Below are 17,504 nucleotides of genomic sequence, written 5' to 3' on the forward strand. Positions count from 1 at the left end.
AACTAAGTTTAAACACTACAGTATACATAGATGGACATCACAATATTCCTCATACTTTCTTTACTGTACTGTATACATACTGTATTTTCCAGGTTAGAAACGTCACCGATATGTAAGCAGCACAACCAATTTTCATCCATTTTTTGATTTGATCTACATATTAAGCACACAGAAATATAAGTCACACCGTTTCTAACGGTTAGATATTAGCAAAGGTCCTTGCATGTGGATATAATTCTTATAGCACCATATTATTTCTTGTAAGTCACATGAAGCCATTTTTATCATAAACAAGCATGGTGGTCAAATTTGACCTGATGACCTATCGATCCGAGGTTGCAACAGGCTATTGTGCTCTTCCACTATTACTCCTGAAGCAAACGTGAAAGTTAAGAAGATATTGTTGTGATTCATATTTAAATGTATTATTAGTTAAATCCATAAGCATGTGATTTTAATTTCAATCTTAAATCATCCTGTATACATTTGCAAATGACGGTTCTAGATGATCTGTTTCAGTCACAAACACATGATGGACAGGTACTCTTAGAAAACTGGGTATCGGGGTCTTGTACAGGTGTACTGGTATCGTTTGTTTAAATCAACAAACTGATTTCTATTATTATTCCTGGAAATGTGACATTTAACAGCAACAAAAATTATCAGGGTGCGGGGTCACGCAGGTCAACAGTGCATGTGATACACTTTAACAAAATGGCTGTTCCAAAATAAATAACGGTCTGGAACCGATGCCCTTCATTTCCTTTTCATACAGCCAAATTTTTTTTCATCTGCATATAAACCGCACTGGTATATAATCTGAACACTCAACTACCTATGAAAAAACCATGGCTTGTAATTCAGAAAATACGGTACACATATTGCGATAAAAAAGTTCAACTCTTGATAAATTACTATAATATCTTGTAATATTCATTCAAAAATGTTTTTGCTGTTAATCGTAATTTATTACACAGAAGTTTTCCATCGTACCTGAATCAGAAAAGTGATATTTTGGGGGTAAAAAATGTATTTTTAGGTGAATTTGAGAAATAGACAGGAAATAGCCATCCACATTCTGTGATACATGTGATTCAGCTCTGAACAATTTACTTAAACACATTTATGGTGGACATAGGTGCACAAAGCTGTACCAATCCACATTTCTAGACATAAAGTCACATGACCATTCAGAAACATAAAAATTATTCTGCTGAGTGATGTCATGCAGTTCCTATGATTTCCACATCAGATTATCAACTCTTTCTATCACAAATTTTAAAATCTTAAAAGAAAATTACAACTTCCACAGAGTTTATATACTTAAACTTCACACCTCCTATGAAATAATTACGCCTTCTTAATAAATTTCTTATCTATGTGTACATGTGTAACGTGATCTACACCATATGTACAAAAAAAAACAAAGCTCATAGTATTCTCAACAAATTAAATCATACAATCTTGCTCCACAGAGTGATCAAACAAAAACACAGTGTATAGTATGTAGTATACATTGTCCATGTATCTGTTGACAAGATCGCCAGGATTTTTCTGTTTAAATATTTTAAACCAATTAACAGATTTTTATCAAAACTAGAAGAATAATTCATTGGATATAAACAAAAGCTAACTAATGATCTGTAGTAATATAATTACCACGACTTTGTCAAGTATGAATGTTATACATATATTGTTCAAAAACCTTGTTAGCTTCTATACCGAAGTAGAGTAAAGACTGTTATAACTAAGATTTCCTATACATAAAGTAACATAAATTTTTCTTTTTTTTTTTCAGTAAAATTTAAACAAATCACTTTTTAGTATTTTAGATTAGCAAAAGGCACCGAAGATTTGAGTATGTTAGATAAGCAAAAAGCACCAGTGATTTGAGTATGTTACCATTGAATAAAGTTTTCATATATATTATCTTTGAGACTGTGAAGTAGTGTAGGGGTTGCAAAAAATATTGTGTATAAATCTACACTGAAAGAAGCACTTTACAATTATTTCCCCTCACCATACAGGCACAATGCTATACAGATAATATTTCTATAAGTACTTGGTACTAACAGAACCGTTACCACTAAAATTAACCAGTAATAAATCATTTTCAACACAAAACCAAATCAACCCTCCAGGAATCTAATCATAATTACTCCAATTTTTTTTCATGAAAAGGTCAATCATATCTTGTTGTACACACACACCATTGTAGTTATCCTGTTAAACCCAGAGGTCAAGAACACAATCTAATTCAAAGTTTAGGGACTCAAGCACTTTTTGGTTAATAATTGCAGGTTCACTAATTTTTGGCAATTTCTTCAGACAAGTCCAAAATGCTAGTTTTAAAATTTTGAGGAGTCCCAATACTAAAGAGATACAATGGATTCTCAAAAGTTGAGAGAGTTATACTCAAACAGCAGGAGTCCGGGACTAAAATATTTTTGTCCCAAAAATTCCTGAGGTCAGTAAACTAGCATTTCATTAAATATGCTACATCATATTTACCAAAAATTTATAATACATTTATATAAATACTGACTGAAATTGAATAAAATTGAGATTGCTGTGACAATGTTATAACATTCTGAAGAATTTAACTAGACATGGGTGGCCAAATTACCAAGCAAAAGTTTAATGCATGATAAAATGTTACATCTTTAAATAAGACAAGAAAATAAGATAACTGTCAGGTTTAAATCCATGTTTTCAATTCATTTTCCATATATCTAGCATAAACATTTTTTTCTTTTTAATTATGATACCTCCCATCTACATTTCTCATATTAATATCTATGTACATCAAACAAATATGGAATGGAAAAAAAAAACTGACGCCAGTCGACACAATTTTCTCTACAGTGTAACATCAAAACCATTGTCCACCTACACATTGACGGGTGTAATATATGCATCCGTATCTCTGTATTACAGTAATTTAGATATCATAGATCTCAATTTAAGGTCAGGGGACTGCATAATCGACCTTCTCTATGTAGGATTTGCTATGGACTATTTGTTCCATGGATTAAAAGTGTCAATTTTTTTCAATAGGTCTTTAACTCCTTGTACTTTTATTATCATTTTTTTTCAAAGGAAGTAATTCATCATAATGGCAATTATTTTGACAACTTGATCATTTTAAATTGGAGGGTTTTTTTCTACAATACATGTAGGTCCTCTCACTCCAGAAGTAATTACTCTATTACAAATTTTACCTAAACACACAAGGACTGGAGTATTGAATTTTTTATAGGCTTTGAAAAAAAGTCATAATTTCATAAAAATCAAGAAAGAAACACATTTTCCAACACATTGGATCTTAAATGCCCCTTTAATTTATAAAAGCCTAAGATTCCTTCGAATGATTTTTTTATTTACATAAATAAGATACAATACTAGACTAGTTCAATCTAAAAATGCATTTTTAAAGACACAATTAACAAAATCTGGGTGTATAGCCTTTTCTTGCCTCAGAGTGGGCTTCATTCAGAAGCTGAGAATGAACTAAGCACTTGAGGTAACGTGACATACTGTACAAGTACAATCCAGTTCCCAAAAGGATAATAACCAGAAATTGTAACAACATAATACGGACGTACTTTAACAATCAAGGTGACACAACAATAAAGATCTTAAACATCGTCAATTTTATTCAGGAGCCAATACTATTTGTATAGCTGATAAAAGAACAGGATAGGCCTCCACAGTGTCTTCTTTAAACAGACAATAATGAGGGGCATACCTTTAGTTATATGCACAATACAGTATTGAGTAAAAATGTTGCGACATGTTACGGTGTATGTTGTACTCACAAATGTAAAACATAAAATGCTCTAAACAACCTTCGACAGATTAATGTTATGTCAGTTTGGTTTTAGCAGATGCATACTGTGCCAATAAATATTGCGTAATTGAGTATTAAGAAGATTATTCACAAATCACAACATTTTTCTAGCTAATTTACAGGTAACGTGTATAATCACTACAATTGCTGCATGACATAAACTTGTTGGCACTTTGGGCATCTTACTCAGCCCTATCAAAGATTTCATGTGAGTGATATGATGCTTAATATAAAATGTATTATATACATGTAGGCCTTCTGTAATAGAGATTTTACTAGGTTGCTAATTAAGAACAAAGATTAATTACAATACAATAAAAATAAACACTAAGTTTAAATTAGTTCTCACGTAACTGACACAATTAAAAATATTTTTATTTATGCTAATAAGGTACGAGAGTGTGACAACATACACACCACGTGTGTTGAAGTATGTGTGCACACGTGTATCTGCAGTGTGTTAAATTGCATCTCTACAGTACATAAACTAAGTTTATCTAGACATTGTGATTGTTTTTGGCAGTTAAGTTTAATATTTATAATGTTATTATCAACTAGGAACTAGAAGAAAGAAGAACAAAATATTTATGGGTCTCTCTAGGGGTGACTAATAGGCAAGAAACTTTCGCTGTCTTGAAAAATCTGGGGCAATACACATGATGTGTATTGCCGTTCCATGAAAATCGACAACATTAGCGGGTTTTTAAATCAAACACACACAGATCTGTACACAAACTATCGTCACCAACTAATCCCATAACGCTGTTTAGATAATTCTGCTCTCTTAGTGCCCAACAGCATCAGAAAACTGGCAAAACAATACTTCTACACGTACATAACCACATCTGAAACAAAATGCCCGACATTCTGTTTGCTTCTGCAGCAAAATTGTGTTTACAACTTACCTAGAAGCCTAAACGTTTCCGCCGAATCAAGATACATGTTGAAATGTGCAGCCGGACATGTCATTAATCCTAAAAAGATTATAGATCCGAGGTACACACACGGAGAAGGCATTTTGTTGTGCTAGCTCCGATACACAAACCTCGAGTACACCGACATGACCGAGGCTTATTGACATTTTCAGTAGTCAACCAATGGGCGGAGCAAATACCGGGAACGGAACTGGAGATCCGGATTGGGTACTGTGAAGCAACAGCGCACATCCTACATGAGAAATGTTTTGTGTTGACGTTAACAAAATTCAAAGAACATGTAAAGCAAAGAGCATGGATGTTTCTACGACCAACAACAAGATACACAGTGCCGTGTTGTTATTACTATCTGATATTACTTATACTATTAAGATTTTTTTTAAATTTAAGTTATCAAGACCTAAGACTAGCAAACACGCAAAAATGTTATAATTCTAAAAAATGAATTTTGCCCAGAAGAAGTTACAAGGCAGAGATTTAACATATGCATTCCGATATCAATAATCAGATTCATTTTTAGTTCAATTATCATATAAATTATTGTCTTAATAAACTGCACACCACGTTTTATTTCTATACACAGGTATATCACTTTACTGGTTTTTAAAAAAATTATCCGATATTTGAAAATCACGAAAGCTCTCGCATTTAATGACTAGTGCACTTGCCTGTATACATTTTGAATTTTTTCGACCAATTTTCTTAATCGTATCCTACATATGATTTAAGATATTTTTTTTACCTAACTTCCCCATTTTGACACTTTGCACGGTTACATACATACACGTACCGACAAGATACGGTGCATTCCTGTCTGGTCCTCTAGATGTATTGTTATTGCATGGAAGGTTCCAAAATCTCGTCCTTAGCTTCACTGACGAGTCCTACAATAACGAATATGGTTTAATTCGTGAATATTCTCTGGGGTAACTAAAGCTATGGAGGCTACGGGAATGTTTTTCGATCGTCTTGATTATCTCGTTGAGAAACATTCCTCTTCTCCGAGAGATGTGAAGTGTGACGTGTTTTATGCCCGCTAGTTTGCCCAATGGTTCCGTTGCTGTTTACTATGTTATAATTTGTTAACATGGCATTACTTAATTGGATTGACCAAATTCAATTGGCGGATGTCGTCAATGAAGCAGAAAACGCTTACTCTTCCGAAACAGTTGGTCTTTTCTCGGATGTTTCCGTGAAAATCTTTCTTTCATTCTTATTTTACGTCATTTTGTCGGACTTGTAATTAAATTAAGATTAACATGTCGGTATATTTTTCATTTTTTAAAAATCCTGAACTGCTCTTCTCCTTCATGCTTTTGTAAAATTAATAACCCTTAAACTACGACTTTCCATCCCTATATGTTGGGGGAACCTCAATGAGAAAAATGCTTGATAAGGCACCGTGAGAAATTAAAAGGGTTTATGTGTTCTTTTTTATTTAAAAATGTTTTTATCATATATTCTAATACCAGTCAATATGTCAATGTTCTGTACCTACGCATTTTCAATTTTTGTCATCACTCTAGCAACTTCATTTCTCAACCATTTTTAATCAAACTTCACATAATGGACATGTATCATAATACTATGAACGAGTTTGTGTGTCAGTGTAGTAGTGTCAATGTTAAGGTCAACGTAACTACTTATAGAAAATCTTAGATGTAACACAACTTCATTATAAATGCGAGCGATGGAATTTGTATGGCTTCTGATGTCTTGTTCTCTATATCAGAACAGCAGTTGAACTGGGAACCGGAGGAAAGTCTACTTTGTTATCTTTTTTCGTATTTATATCGTTTCCTTTGTATTTAAATATATTTCTACCCTAACATATTAGTTAAACTTTTTTTTTCAAAATTTCATCTGGATATCGATTTATGCTGCCAATCATATCTACAATTCTGTAATCATATAGTAGAAATTGATTACAAGATTGATTGACACGTTAATTAAAGTAAAGATTTGATAATATTGATAACAGACTTTGTGCATTTCCTCCTGTACATCAGTCGGAATGTTCAAGCATTTTTTTTTATAGAAAAGTAACGGGGGAATGTTGTACCGCGTACTTGGAGTTGATCTTGCAAAGAAATATTTATAGTATTTTTAAAACAAAGCAATATTCTAAAGCAAAAGGAAAAAACGAAAACAAAACAAATAAACAAAACAAAAATGAAAATACGAAAATAAAACAAAGATGAAAACACAAAATTAAAAATTGAAATGAAATAAAGACAACAACAAAACAAAAAAGAAAATGAAAAACAAATCCTAAAGAGCGTAGAACAAACAGACTTCTGAGGCTCTACACTATGTTATACTTGTTTAATATTTGTCTGTAATTGTCAAATCTAATATCGACGTTTTGCCCCAAATTTCTGTCAATGGTTCAAGGTATGCAATGTGTATACATATCTTCACGGGCGAATTTGATATTGCAGAATTAAGAAAAACACAAAAGCTTTCTAATTTAGATTTCGTACAGAACATATATATGTACACGGGTTTCTGTTGATGCCATCTGAAGATTAATATGAGACGGGATGTTTGAATTTAAATCTCATCACCACACTTAACCACTATCATTATCACTACAATTTCCACTCCCCACCACACACGACACCGTTCACCAATATTACCACCAACATCGCCGCCGCCAACATCTTCACTACAACCACTACTACCGTCACCACCATCGCCACCACAACTACAAATATTGACTTCGCCATCGACATCACATCAATAATATCATTTTAATCTCTCTCCCTATACTCTTTCAAGTGTTTTATTATTACAAAGTAATATGCTTCAAATTTTCCGGAAAGCAAAAACGCTGTCTTACTGTTCTGTTTTGTTTGTTAGTGATTACAATACTCTCTAAACCGTTGATTAGATTATTAAACAGTTTAGAGCAAAATTTGTATATCTGTCATAGCTTTTCTGATTTTATGGAATAATTTATATACTTTAACCACTCTTGTTTACTTAGGTATCGCATTCGTTCATTTTTTAGTTTGGTTGAATGTTTGAGACCATATTTCAATTTCCGGTCAAATTACTGGAACAGAAACATTGTGTATACGTGCGTCTTGTGTCGGGTATGTTTACTATTTTCAGACATAATTTCTTAACACTAGCACTACGTGTACTTGATAAATTGAGGCCAAATATCATTTCATAATTGATTCCAAGATGTTGTCGTTTCCCCAGAATATCTTTGAAATGTACTGATTACAGCTCTCAACAGGTTGGGAACATCGCGTCCACTCTTTAATTTACAGAGGAAAAAATCCTCTGAACTCAGACACTTTGGTGTATAGGCTGGTCATAAAGTAGTGTGTTTTTTTATAAGCGGGCATTTTATACTCATTCACACGATGATTTTTGTATACAGTAAACTACATTTGCAAACCAAAGCACATGCTGAAATAGGTTCACTTACCTTTGCTTTTACTGTGGCTATCCATTGGGTTACTCAGTATAGTTTATGGTGATTGAATTGTAAATAAATTAGACAACACATATTCGAATTTCCTTTTTACGCACATAATTTATAACAGGCATGCCTTGTTCGGTTTATGAGGAATGCAATATTAGTGTGGTTATTTGTATAAAGCATTTTATATGATTATTGTACACTAATGTGTCTGTGTTTAGTGGTCAAGATAGGATGTGTTGGACATACAATGCACCCTTACCAGTCTGATGATATATCAACCTCTTCAATACACTACTGTATTGATAGAAGAGGCTATATATGCAGATTTGCCTAATGGTGAAATCTAATTATAGGTTTACAGATCAAAAGTAAACAAATGGGCCATACTTGACCATGATAATCATGTAAATGTCAAGAAAAGGGGAGCAAGTCACTGAAATAAAGGTTCTTGTCATAGCCTATTCAAATACCATTTTCGAAAAGACAGAGTTTGATGATATTTTTTTGTTGAAGTATTAATTTGGTTCTTGCATCCCTTTATCTCCATGTTCTGATGGTAATGAAATTTTCTTATTTCATTATCATAATTAGCATGCCTGTGGCAGGAATCTGCTTTAAAGGGATGCTTCTGCAGATAACACAATAGGTGAATGGTGCCATATTGTAATAACCCACTATAGTTTTATACTAGATAAGGAGTACTAATGTACTTATGTAGACTAAAAAACAACGAAAGTTTAAGAAAAGATCATCTGAAATAGTGTACATAGGCAAATACTTCTTCCATGCACTGCTTAACCTGAGAAGTCAACCATTTTTCAACTTGTTTATTTGCATTTAAATTATATCTATATTGTCAGATTTGTATATGTAGTTAAATCTGATGTCCTAGCACCTGCATGATAAAATGATGTAATGTGTAGTCATAACTGACTTTATCCTGTGAGAGAAATAAACTCAGAATAAAGTTATTACATGATTAATGACCCACTCAAATTGAATGTTATATGATAACAAGAACTAAATACATCTTATCATTTTTTTAAATTTTGAATTAATTGAATCCTCATCAATATTCTACAGTGAGTTTGGTTTGCTGAACTTTACTCACAAATTGAAAGATGACAACTGCGGCACGCCCAACATTTGAGCCTGCCCGTGGTGGCAGAGGGAAGAATGAAGGTGATCTTAGTGCCCTTTCCAAACAGTACTCCAGCAGGGACTTGCCTTCACATACCAAGCTGAAGTACAGGTAAGAGATACTAGTACATGGCTTTATAAGAGAGAAAGTTAAGATATTACAGTCAGTTGTACAGATACTAAACAAAATTAGATATTATGATACAATCCAAAGCTTATCTTTTATGCATATATATATATATATATATATTTTTTTTTTTTTTTTGAGGGGGAAGGTTAATTACACTGTGTATAAGAAAATGGCCTTGAATGAAGTTAAATACATGTATATTTACATAACGTAACAAGAAAAAAATATAGTTACAAAACAAAAAAGATCTTAACAGAATCAGACTGTTGCTGAATGTTGTCTTGAATATCATGTAAGTGGAAAGTGGTACTGATTGTTGTGATCACAACCCTCTAGTGACAATCTGTGCTCACAACCCTATCAGAGACAACTGCAACCCTTTCAGTAAAATATCTGATAATAACTTTAAAACTAAGATCTATGCTCACAACCCTATCAGAGACAACTGCAACCCTTTCAGTAAAATATCTAATAATAACTTTAAAACTGAAAACCTGTGATCACACACCTGTTTGTGAATATCTTTTTATCACAACTTTTTTCAATATCAGAGCTTTGATCAAAGGATTCTATGTATAATATTAGAATGACAAGAATTGAAAGAGAGTCTTGCTGCAGTGTTTAGGACCCAAATTGTTTTCATTATACATGGATACTATCGTAGACTTTTCAAATGATACTCAAATTGATCTGTTCACCCTGTCTAATTCCTGGCCTTATGGTTAGCTTATACAAGGATTCCTAGATTGTAAACAAAGGAATGATAATTCTTGAGATAAAAATTATCAACACAAACAATAGCCTACATTTATTGGTATTCATTCATGACAAGCATTGGTTTCTATGAATTTTCATGTGTAAAATATTTTCAATACTATTTTTTAAATTATGATGATTACAGACAGGAAGGACAGGGAACTGTTGATGAGCTGAGAGGACGTGATTTCCGTCGTGATCTTGAAGATCGTGAGAGGGCAGTACGTGACAAACGAGACAGAAATAGGGGTAAGTTACCCTAAAACCTATTATTTAAATTTTGATTAAATGAGGAATTGTCCATCCTTGAAACATCTGCACTTTAAGTTACTGTTTTTTTCATTGGAAAAGATAACATTCATTGAAGGATAGTAACTAAGAATCTTTCAGTTTCTCCTGAAGAACTATTGAATTATCTACCTTTGACAATTAGATAAAAATGAAATGATTTCATCAATGTGTTTTTGGTTCAAAATAGCAACTTTAGTATTAAAGGTGTAATCATGAATGTTTTACTGTGTTACAGAATCAGGCAGCAGCAGTAGTAAGCGCCCTCGTTTGGAACAGATTCCAGCTGCCAACTTGGACGCAGATGACCCCATTGATGACGATGTATGTACATGTTAGAAGAGAGAGAGAGAATATGAAATAAAGATAGTGGTGGTATACTTAGTACATATTTATCCTGCAACTGATGCTGCTATTATAGGAATGCACCTGTTATCTACCACTTTTTGAATGGCTTAAATACATGTACTTAATTAAGAATGTGAAAAGCTGTTAATTGATTTTGTTTGTTGTATTGTGCAATGTATATACATTGAAGTTTGAAACTGTATTTTTGGTCAAAGCCATTATTTTGTCATACATCTATGGAAACAACAACCACTTGTTGTTATTTATATGGTCTAAATTTAAGTTTACAGGGAATGATGCAGGATAAATAGATGCATTATCAGTGTATCACTTATTTCTTATGACACTAACTATGTTTTCTCTATAAAATGAAAATCTGCAAGAATGATTGTATTGTAGAGCTACTGTAAGTACTGAATAACACATTCAATTACATAAAGGTTCTTTTGAATACTAAATATGTGCAGTTGAAATAATGTTTTTCAGAAAACAATATTATTTTCCACTTTACATTCATAATTTTAGTAAATGAATCCATTGTTTTGAGACTGCTGAATGGCTGGTGGTGGTGGATTTGCACTGTATGTTCCTTGCAGCAGTGTTTCCAATTCAAATTAAAAATAGACTTGTGCTATTGTATACCTTTGTCCTTCTTGTAGATTAAGAATATATACAGTTTATCTTTGATAATGTGGGCACTGATATTTTTTTTAAAACTTGGCAGTTTGGTGGATATATTGGGGAACAATTTTTTGTAATGTTAATTTTTATTCATTACTTCACCAGTCCAGAAATTTGAATTCCTGTACCAGAAATACTTTTTGGGAGCAAAATAGACTTTTCACACTATTATTCCTGCCATAGTCAAGTGTGCCAAAGGTGTAGAGCATACGAATAGATATTGTATGTAGTCATAGCGACTGTTGCCACATTATCACCAGGGCATTTATCTGTTGAACCTGTGTCAGAGTTAATGGTACTTATATAATTAATATGTAATTGTAAAGAAAATAGGTCCTGAAGAAGCCCACATGTTCGGGCGAAACCAGTAGACAGATTGTAATAAATATACTCTTTTGTACCCTGGACTTGTTGCAATTGAATATTACCCTTTAGAAAATAGATCAAGTGTTATTCTGGTTTTGTTTTCAAAATGTGATTAATATTTGATATAAAACATAAAAATTGAAAGTGAATTTTTATTAATAATGATGGGGACTCTCGATACATCCATATATTTATTAAGGAAAATCAAGGCATGGAGATCAGTTTTCTCATACATATGATGCAAAATTAAATTTTAGTGTTTAATCAAAGAGTCTGCTGTGTGTTCACATGATTGTTGTTGCCAATTCACCTGATTCTTAAAGATAGGAAAGAAGCGTGGACTGTTAAAGATAATAAGAGATTCAGGTCAATAATGTCTGTGATTTTGGACTAATGAATTGCAACTTTCATACTGGTGATTGTAATGCAGTTACTTTTATTTATGAAAGTAAAATATGATTAGATAATGGAAACAAACATTTACAAATACCTGTGTTTACAGTAAATAGTGTATAGAACAACTACTATTTTGCCATATAATCCAGGGAGATAACTCTGGTTAGATTGGTGGTTGACATAACTTGGCAGTCTGATAACTCATAATCCAGCTAGGAATAAGTGGTCTGGTTAATCAAGAAGTCAAAGATTGTGTATTGTCCACCTGATTATACTGTAGTATAGTAGTACATATATGTGACATGTTACTTCAGGATGATGACGACTCCTCTTCTGATGAGGATGACACTGCAGAATTGATGGCAGAACTTCAGAAGATAAAAAAGGAACGGGCCAATGAGAGAGTGCGATTAGTAAGTAATACAGTGTTACATTGTGAGATTGGTGCTCCATAATGCTTACATTAAAGAATATTTTAACTTTGTATTTAAGTAATTTAGTCCCATAGATTCATGATCATTTGTGATATTTTTGAGGAAATATGAATTATCATAACATCAAATGTATCTATTGCTAGATTCTATTTTTTAATTGAAGATTTCTAATTGTGTTAGAAGTATTGAATTTTTTCTCTACTGAATAAAGTTCTTAAACATAGCATATTAAATGTTATAATTTTAGTGTGTTAAACAATATTGAACTGTCATGTATTTTGATGAAGACTTAAGCTTATTCCCACAAAATTTATTTTTCAAAACTGATTACAGGATGCTGAAAAGAAAGTTGAAGAGGAGAGAATCCGAACAGAGAACATTCTCAAAGGAAACCCTCTTATGAACCAGGCTGAAGCTAAGGCAGCTGCAGACTTTAAAGTCAAGAGAAGGTAGGTTTTTTGTGTTATTAGTCATTCTTATGAAAGCACAATACTAAAAGTTATTTCAAAACCTTTAAATTGCAGTGATTCTGCTGCTGCATTTTTTAAACATTTGATAAGATAATTATGAAAATTTAGGCTCACCAGTTGTATTTGTACATCCTGTAGAAACAAGCAAATCCAAATTACATGTATATTGTCGTTTGACAACAGTTAATTTTACATGTCATTTTTATATGTCATTCCATATATCATGATAAGGATTCCCAAATCTCCCAAAATTGAAAAAGATTGAAAAGTAGATTTTTCAACAAATGAAAAAAAATAGTGCATTGTACCAGGATATTTTTGCCCCATGTTATTTTTGCTCATATACCATTATACACAAATTCATCTCCCTCATTATGTTATAACAGGGTTATGTAATTGTAAAAAAATTAATGATGTAAAGTATTGTAAAAGGATGTAAAAGAGAAAAGGTCCAATGAAATTCAGAATCTGGTACAGGATGCATTTGTTAATTTTTATTTTGATATTTTAGATGGGATGATGATGTGGTGTTTAAGAACTGTGCCAAAGCTGAAGAAGACAAGAAGAAAGGACTTTTTATCAATGACACTTTACGTTCAGAATTCCATAAAAAATTCATGGAAAAGTATGTAAAGTAATTCATCATACCAGAATCTTTCATTTTGTCAACTTCATTAGATGTTTTGAAATCATCAGTACATCTCATCCCACATCTGCAAGTAGTAAACGTTCAATTGAAGATCTGTGTATATTTATATACAAGTACATGTGTTTGACTATTCTGAAACAGATGGAATAGGAGCAAATACTTAATTTGGCTGAAGGGAATCTCTATCAATAGAAAGTATCTGGAATAAAGCTGCTCTGCATTATACCGAAAATAGAATATGATAAACAAAAGAGTGGAATAGTCCGGAGGTTATGCTGTATGCAAATTGTACTAACGAAAGCGGTTCTTCAGTTTACAAATTTTACTAACGAAAGCGGTTCTTCAGTTTACAAATTGTACTAACGAAAGCGGTTCTTCAGTTTACAAATTGTCCTAACGAAAGCGGTTCTTCAGTTTACAAATTGTACTAACGAAAGCGGTTCTTCAGTTTACAAATTGTCCTAACAAAAGCGGTTCTTCAGTTTACAAATTGTACTAACGAAAGCGGTTCTTCAGTTTACAAATTGTCCTATTGAAAGAAGTTCTTCAGTTTACAAATTGTCCTAACGAAAGCGGTTCTTCAGTTCTTCAGTTTACAAATTGTCCTAACGAAAGCGGTTCTTCAGTTTACAAATTGTCCTATTGAAAGAAGTTCTTCAGTTTACAAATTGTCCTATTGAAAGAGGTTCTTCAGTTTACAAATTGTACTAACGAAAGCGGTTCTTCAGTTTACAAATTGTACTAACGAAAGCGGTTCTTCAGTTTATAAATTGTACTAACGAAAGCGGTTCTTCAGTTTACAAATTGTACTAACGAAAGCGGTTCTTCAGTTTACAAATTATCCTGACAAAACAGGTTCAGTTTACAAATTGTCCTATTGAAAGAAGTTCAGTTTACAAATTGTTCTGATGAAAAAGATTCCTTATAAAAGAGGTTCTGCTTTATACAGGATCCAGAGTGCTGACTATCAAGATATTTCATTGTTCCTATAAAGTGTTCAAAAGACAATAATTTTTTGAAAGTTGTATTTTGTTGGGAAAAGTGTCCACAGGTTATATCACTGTAGCACTATAGGATCAGTTGTCGTTCAAATTTTAAAACTACCCTGAAAATATGTTCTCATTTATTTGATGTTGTCAAAATACATCAGCATTTATAATTCCATTTTTAATTTTTTTAATTGTAACTTTTAAACATGAAAATTGTTAGGGAAGAGCTGTGATGTCAGTGATTAGACTGATGTCCTCAGATCAAACCAATCACAATAATGTTTATTACCAGTCTTAGACTGTTGATTTGTAAATGTTACATGATGTGAACATTTGGTTTTTTAGCTTAATTGAAAACATTTGAAAACTATTTGGTCCATAAGGTAGACATTGCATTTTAACTGTTTATAATCAGTAATGAAGTAAATAGGTTTTAAGGGAATGAGTATTCAGAAATTTCGTGTAAAAATTGAAATATCATTTGCTATGATATTTTGGTTTAATTTGAAATATACAAAAAGCTCTAAATATTTAGACTTGAAATTGTGTCATGTGATGCTTGTCATACTGGTAGTAATTCTAAGAGATTACTTGTGTAGATTTTAATATGTCTGTTTGTCACATGGCCTGTAAAGTTTTTCTTCATAATGTATCAACTTGTCTGTGAATGTATATTATATGTACTATGTAAAAATAAAATTTTAGACAAATCAGTGCCTTTGTTTTATTAATTTCTCTATTGTAAATTCTTGTTTCTAGTCAGTAGTATTCCTACTTCCACAACCTTTGTTGTTTAGGTGTTACAGTTCTCACAATATCATAATCAATATCATGATTTCCCAATAGATACATTGTATGTGGAGAGCTGATGGGAAAGCATACAACAGAGTGTTGTAAGAGATTGATGAAGACTACAGAAAAGTGTGATGGTCACCATCACGATCTCAATGGGAAATATTCTACTTCCTTGTGTGGACTATATTCATATTAGCTCCATGCTAATTATTATGCACTGTAGTTAACTTGTTTTTGATGTGGGCCTAACTTTGAAATTTGACATTTTTTGGATTTATCCAGATTTTCATAGCATTATTAATTAAGCAGAAGTGCTTAATCTTCCAGCCACAGATACCCATACAGGGAAACAGATCAACGTTATACTATAACTTTGTTAAAGTCAGAGGACATAAAAGATGGAGCATCATCATCTGGATTCCGTGGTTTTATTATTGGTTTTTGATAATCAGAACCAGGGTGGTAAGGTGGTGCAGTGGTAACGCACTCACCTTTCACCTAGCCGACCGGGGTTCGATTCCAGGAAAGGACGTGAAAAGGTAAGTCACCTGCCCGACCACGTGGGTTTTCCCCGGGTTCTCCGATTTCCTCCCACAATAAGACTCCTGGCGCACTTACATCCAGGCCAACAAGAGTGATTAGGATAAGTTGACATAAGTTGTTTCGCAATTGTTGTAAAATAAATAAAGTTTATATTTATTTATTATTTACCAGTGATAATTGCTTGGAGGTTTTTATTACCAAAAACAGTTATGTTTAGCAGCACAAGAACTATCAACATGTAAGACTATTGCAAGTACTCTAATGTAAACACATCAATATTATCTAAATTATATCTCATATTAAGTGAATGGAGGGCTTTGTCACTCGGTATTGGTCCACTTACAACTAAATGTCACTATAAAACACATGGACATTCAATGTTATGGAATGATACAGCCATTGTTGTAGTATGATATCAACAAGCTGTTGTGTATATGTTGTTATGGTAAAACACAGGAATTAATGTGATGTGTAAAATATTACTTTGTTGTTAGGTCAGCATTCCTTACATACACCCTGATGATCTTAACATTTAACACCAATTGTATTGTATATAAGTCAGTAACACCCTATGTTATTGCAAATATTATTTCATTGGTTATCAATCTTTCTTGAGAAGTACTGGATGGATCTTTCTTAAATTGAATATAGGTTCCCATTATCGCATAGTGGTGCCTGTTTGATTTTGTAAGTGATCAAAAAACAAAATGTCTGATGGAAGGTTATCTTCAAGTTTGCTGTATAAGCATTGTCATCGCTATTTCTTGAGAAGTTGAATGGGTCTTTCTCAGATTTCATAGGTAAGTTTCCCTTGGTCCCTATAATTTTTCCCATTTGATTTTGGGACTGATCAGAAAGACAAAAATGGACGACAAACGGCCATCTTGGAATTTAAAAAGGATGTTTGTTATCACTACTACTTGAGAATCAATTGATAGATCTCTTTCAAATTTCATTTGTAGAATTGCCTGGTTCCCTAGTTGTCTCTCTTTGACTTTTGGACAGATCAGGAAAACTAAATGGCTGACAGGCGAATTTTTGAATTTGGTAGTTAAAGTTTAAAATATTGCTATTTCTTGAGAGGAATGTTCAAATTTTTTTATAATTATGAGTAAAAACAGAGGAGAAAAGATCCAAAAATAAAGATCAGACAATGGTTGGCACCAAGATCCCTTAAGGATCTCTTGTCCATGTTTTGCATACACGCATATCTGATCTTTACAGAAATGTGCACATGTAAAGGACACTTCTAGATAGGAAGTATTGGGATGTGTGGTATATGACAAAATAAATTT

At 32.6% G+C, this 17,504-nt stretch overlaps 2 protein-coding genes across 2 annotated transcripts in view; one reads left to right on the top strand and one right to left on the bottom strand.

Moving 5' to 3' along the window:
- Window positions 1-4,817, bottom strand: part of LOC132558783 (tyrosine-protein kinase RYK-like) — a gene marked incomplete at its 3' end in the record, with an annotated part of 41,459 nt that extends 36,642 nt beyond the window's left edge. Inside the window, exon 1 of the mRNA XM_060223389.1 lies at window positions 4,756-4,817. Coding sequence (XP_060079372.1) covers window positions 4,756-4,792 — 37 coding nt within the window. The remainder of the gene's footprint in view (window positions 1-4,755) is intronic.
- Window positions 4,818-7,802: 2,985 nt separating this feature from the next.
- LOC132558778 (spliceosome-associated protein CWC15 homolog) lies at window positions 7,803-14,462 on the top strand. The gene is made up of 7 exons (XM_060223379.1): window positions 7,803-7,883; window positions 9,308-9,476; window positions 10,396-10,499; window positions 10,777-10,862; window positions 12,644-12,742; window positions 13,097-13,212; window positions 13,745-14,462. Exons 2-7 carry the CDS (start codon window positions 9,346-9,348, stop codon window positions 13,869-13,871), a joined length of 663 nt encoding a protein of 220 aa, XP_060079362.1. The 5' UTR covers window positions 7,803-7,883; window positions 9,308-9,345; the 3' UTR covers window positions 13,872-14,462.
- The last annotated feature ends 3,042 nt before the right edge of the window (window positions 14,463-17,504 follow it).

This window comes from Ylistrum balloti, unplaced genomic scaffold (genome assembly GCF_031769215.1).
Source record: "Ylistrum balloti isolate Yb309-2 unplaced genomic scaffold, AGI_CSIRO_Ybal_v1 Utg370824, whole genome shotgun sequence".
Classification (NCBI taxonomy): Eukaryota; Metazoa; Mollusca; class Bivalvia; order Pectinida; family Pectinidae; genus Ylistrum; species Ylistrum balloti.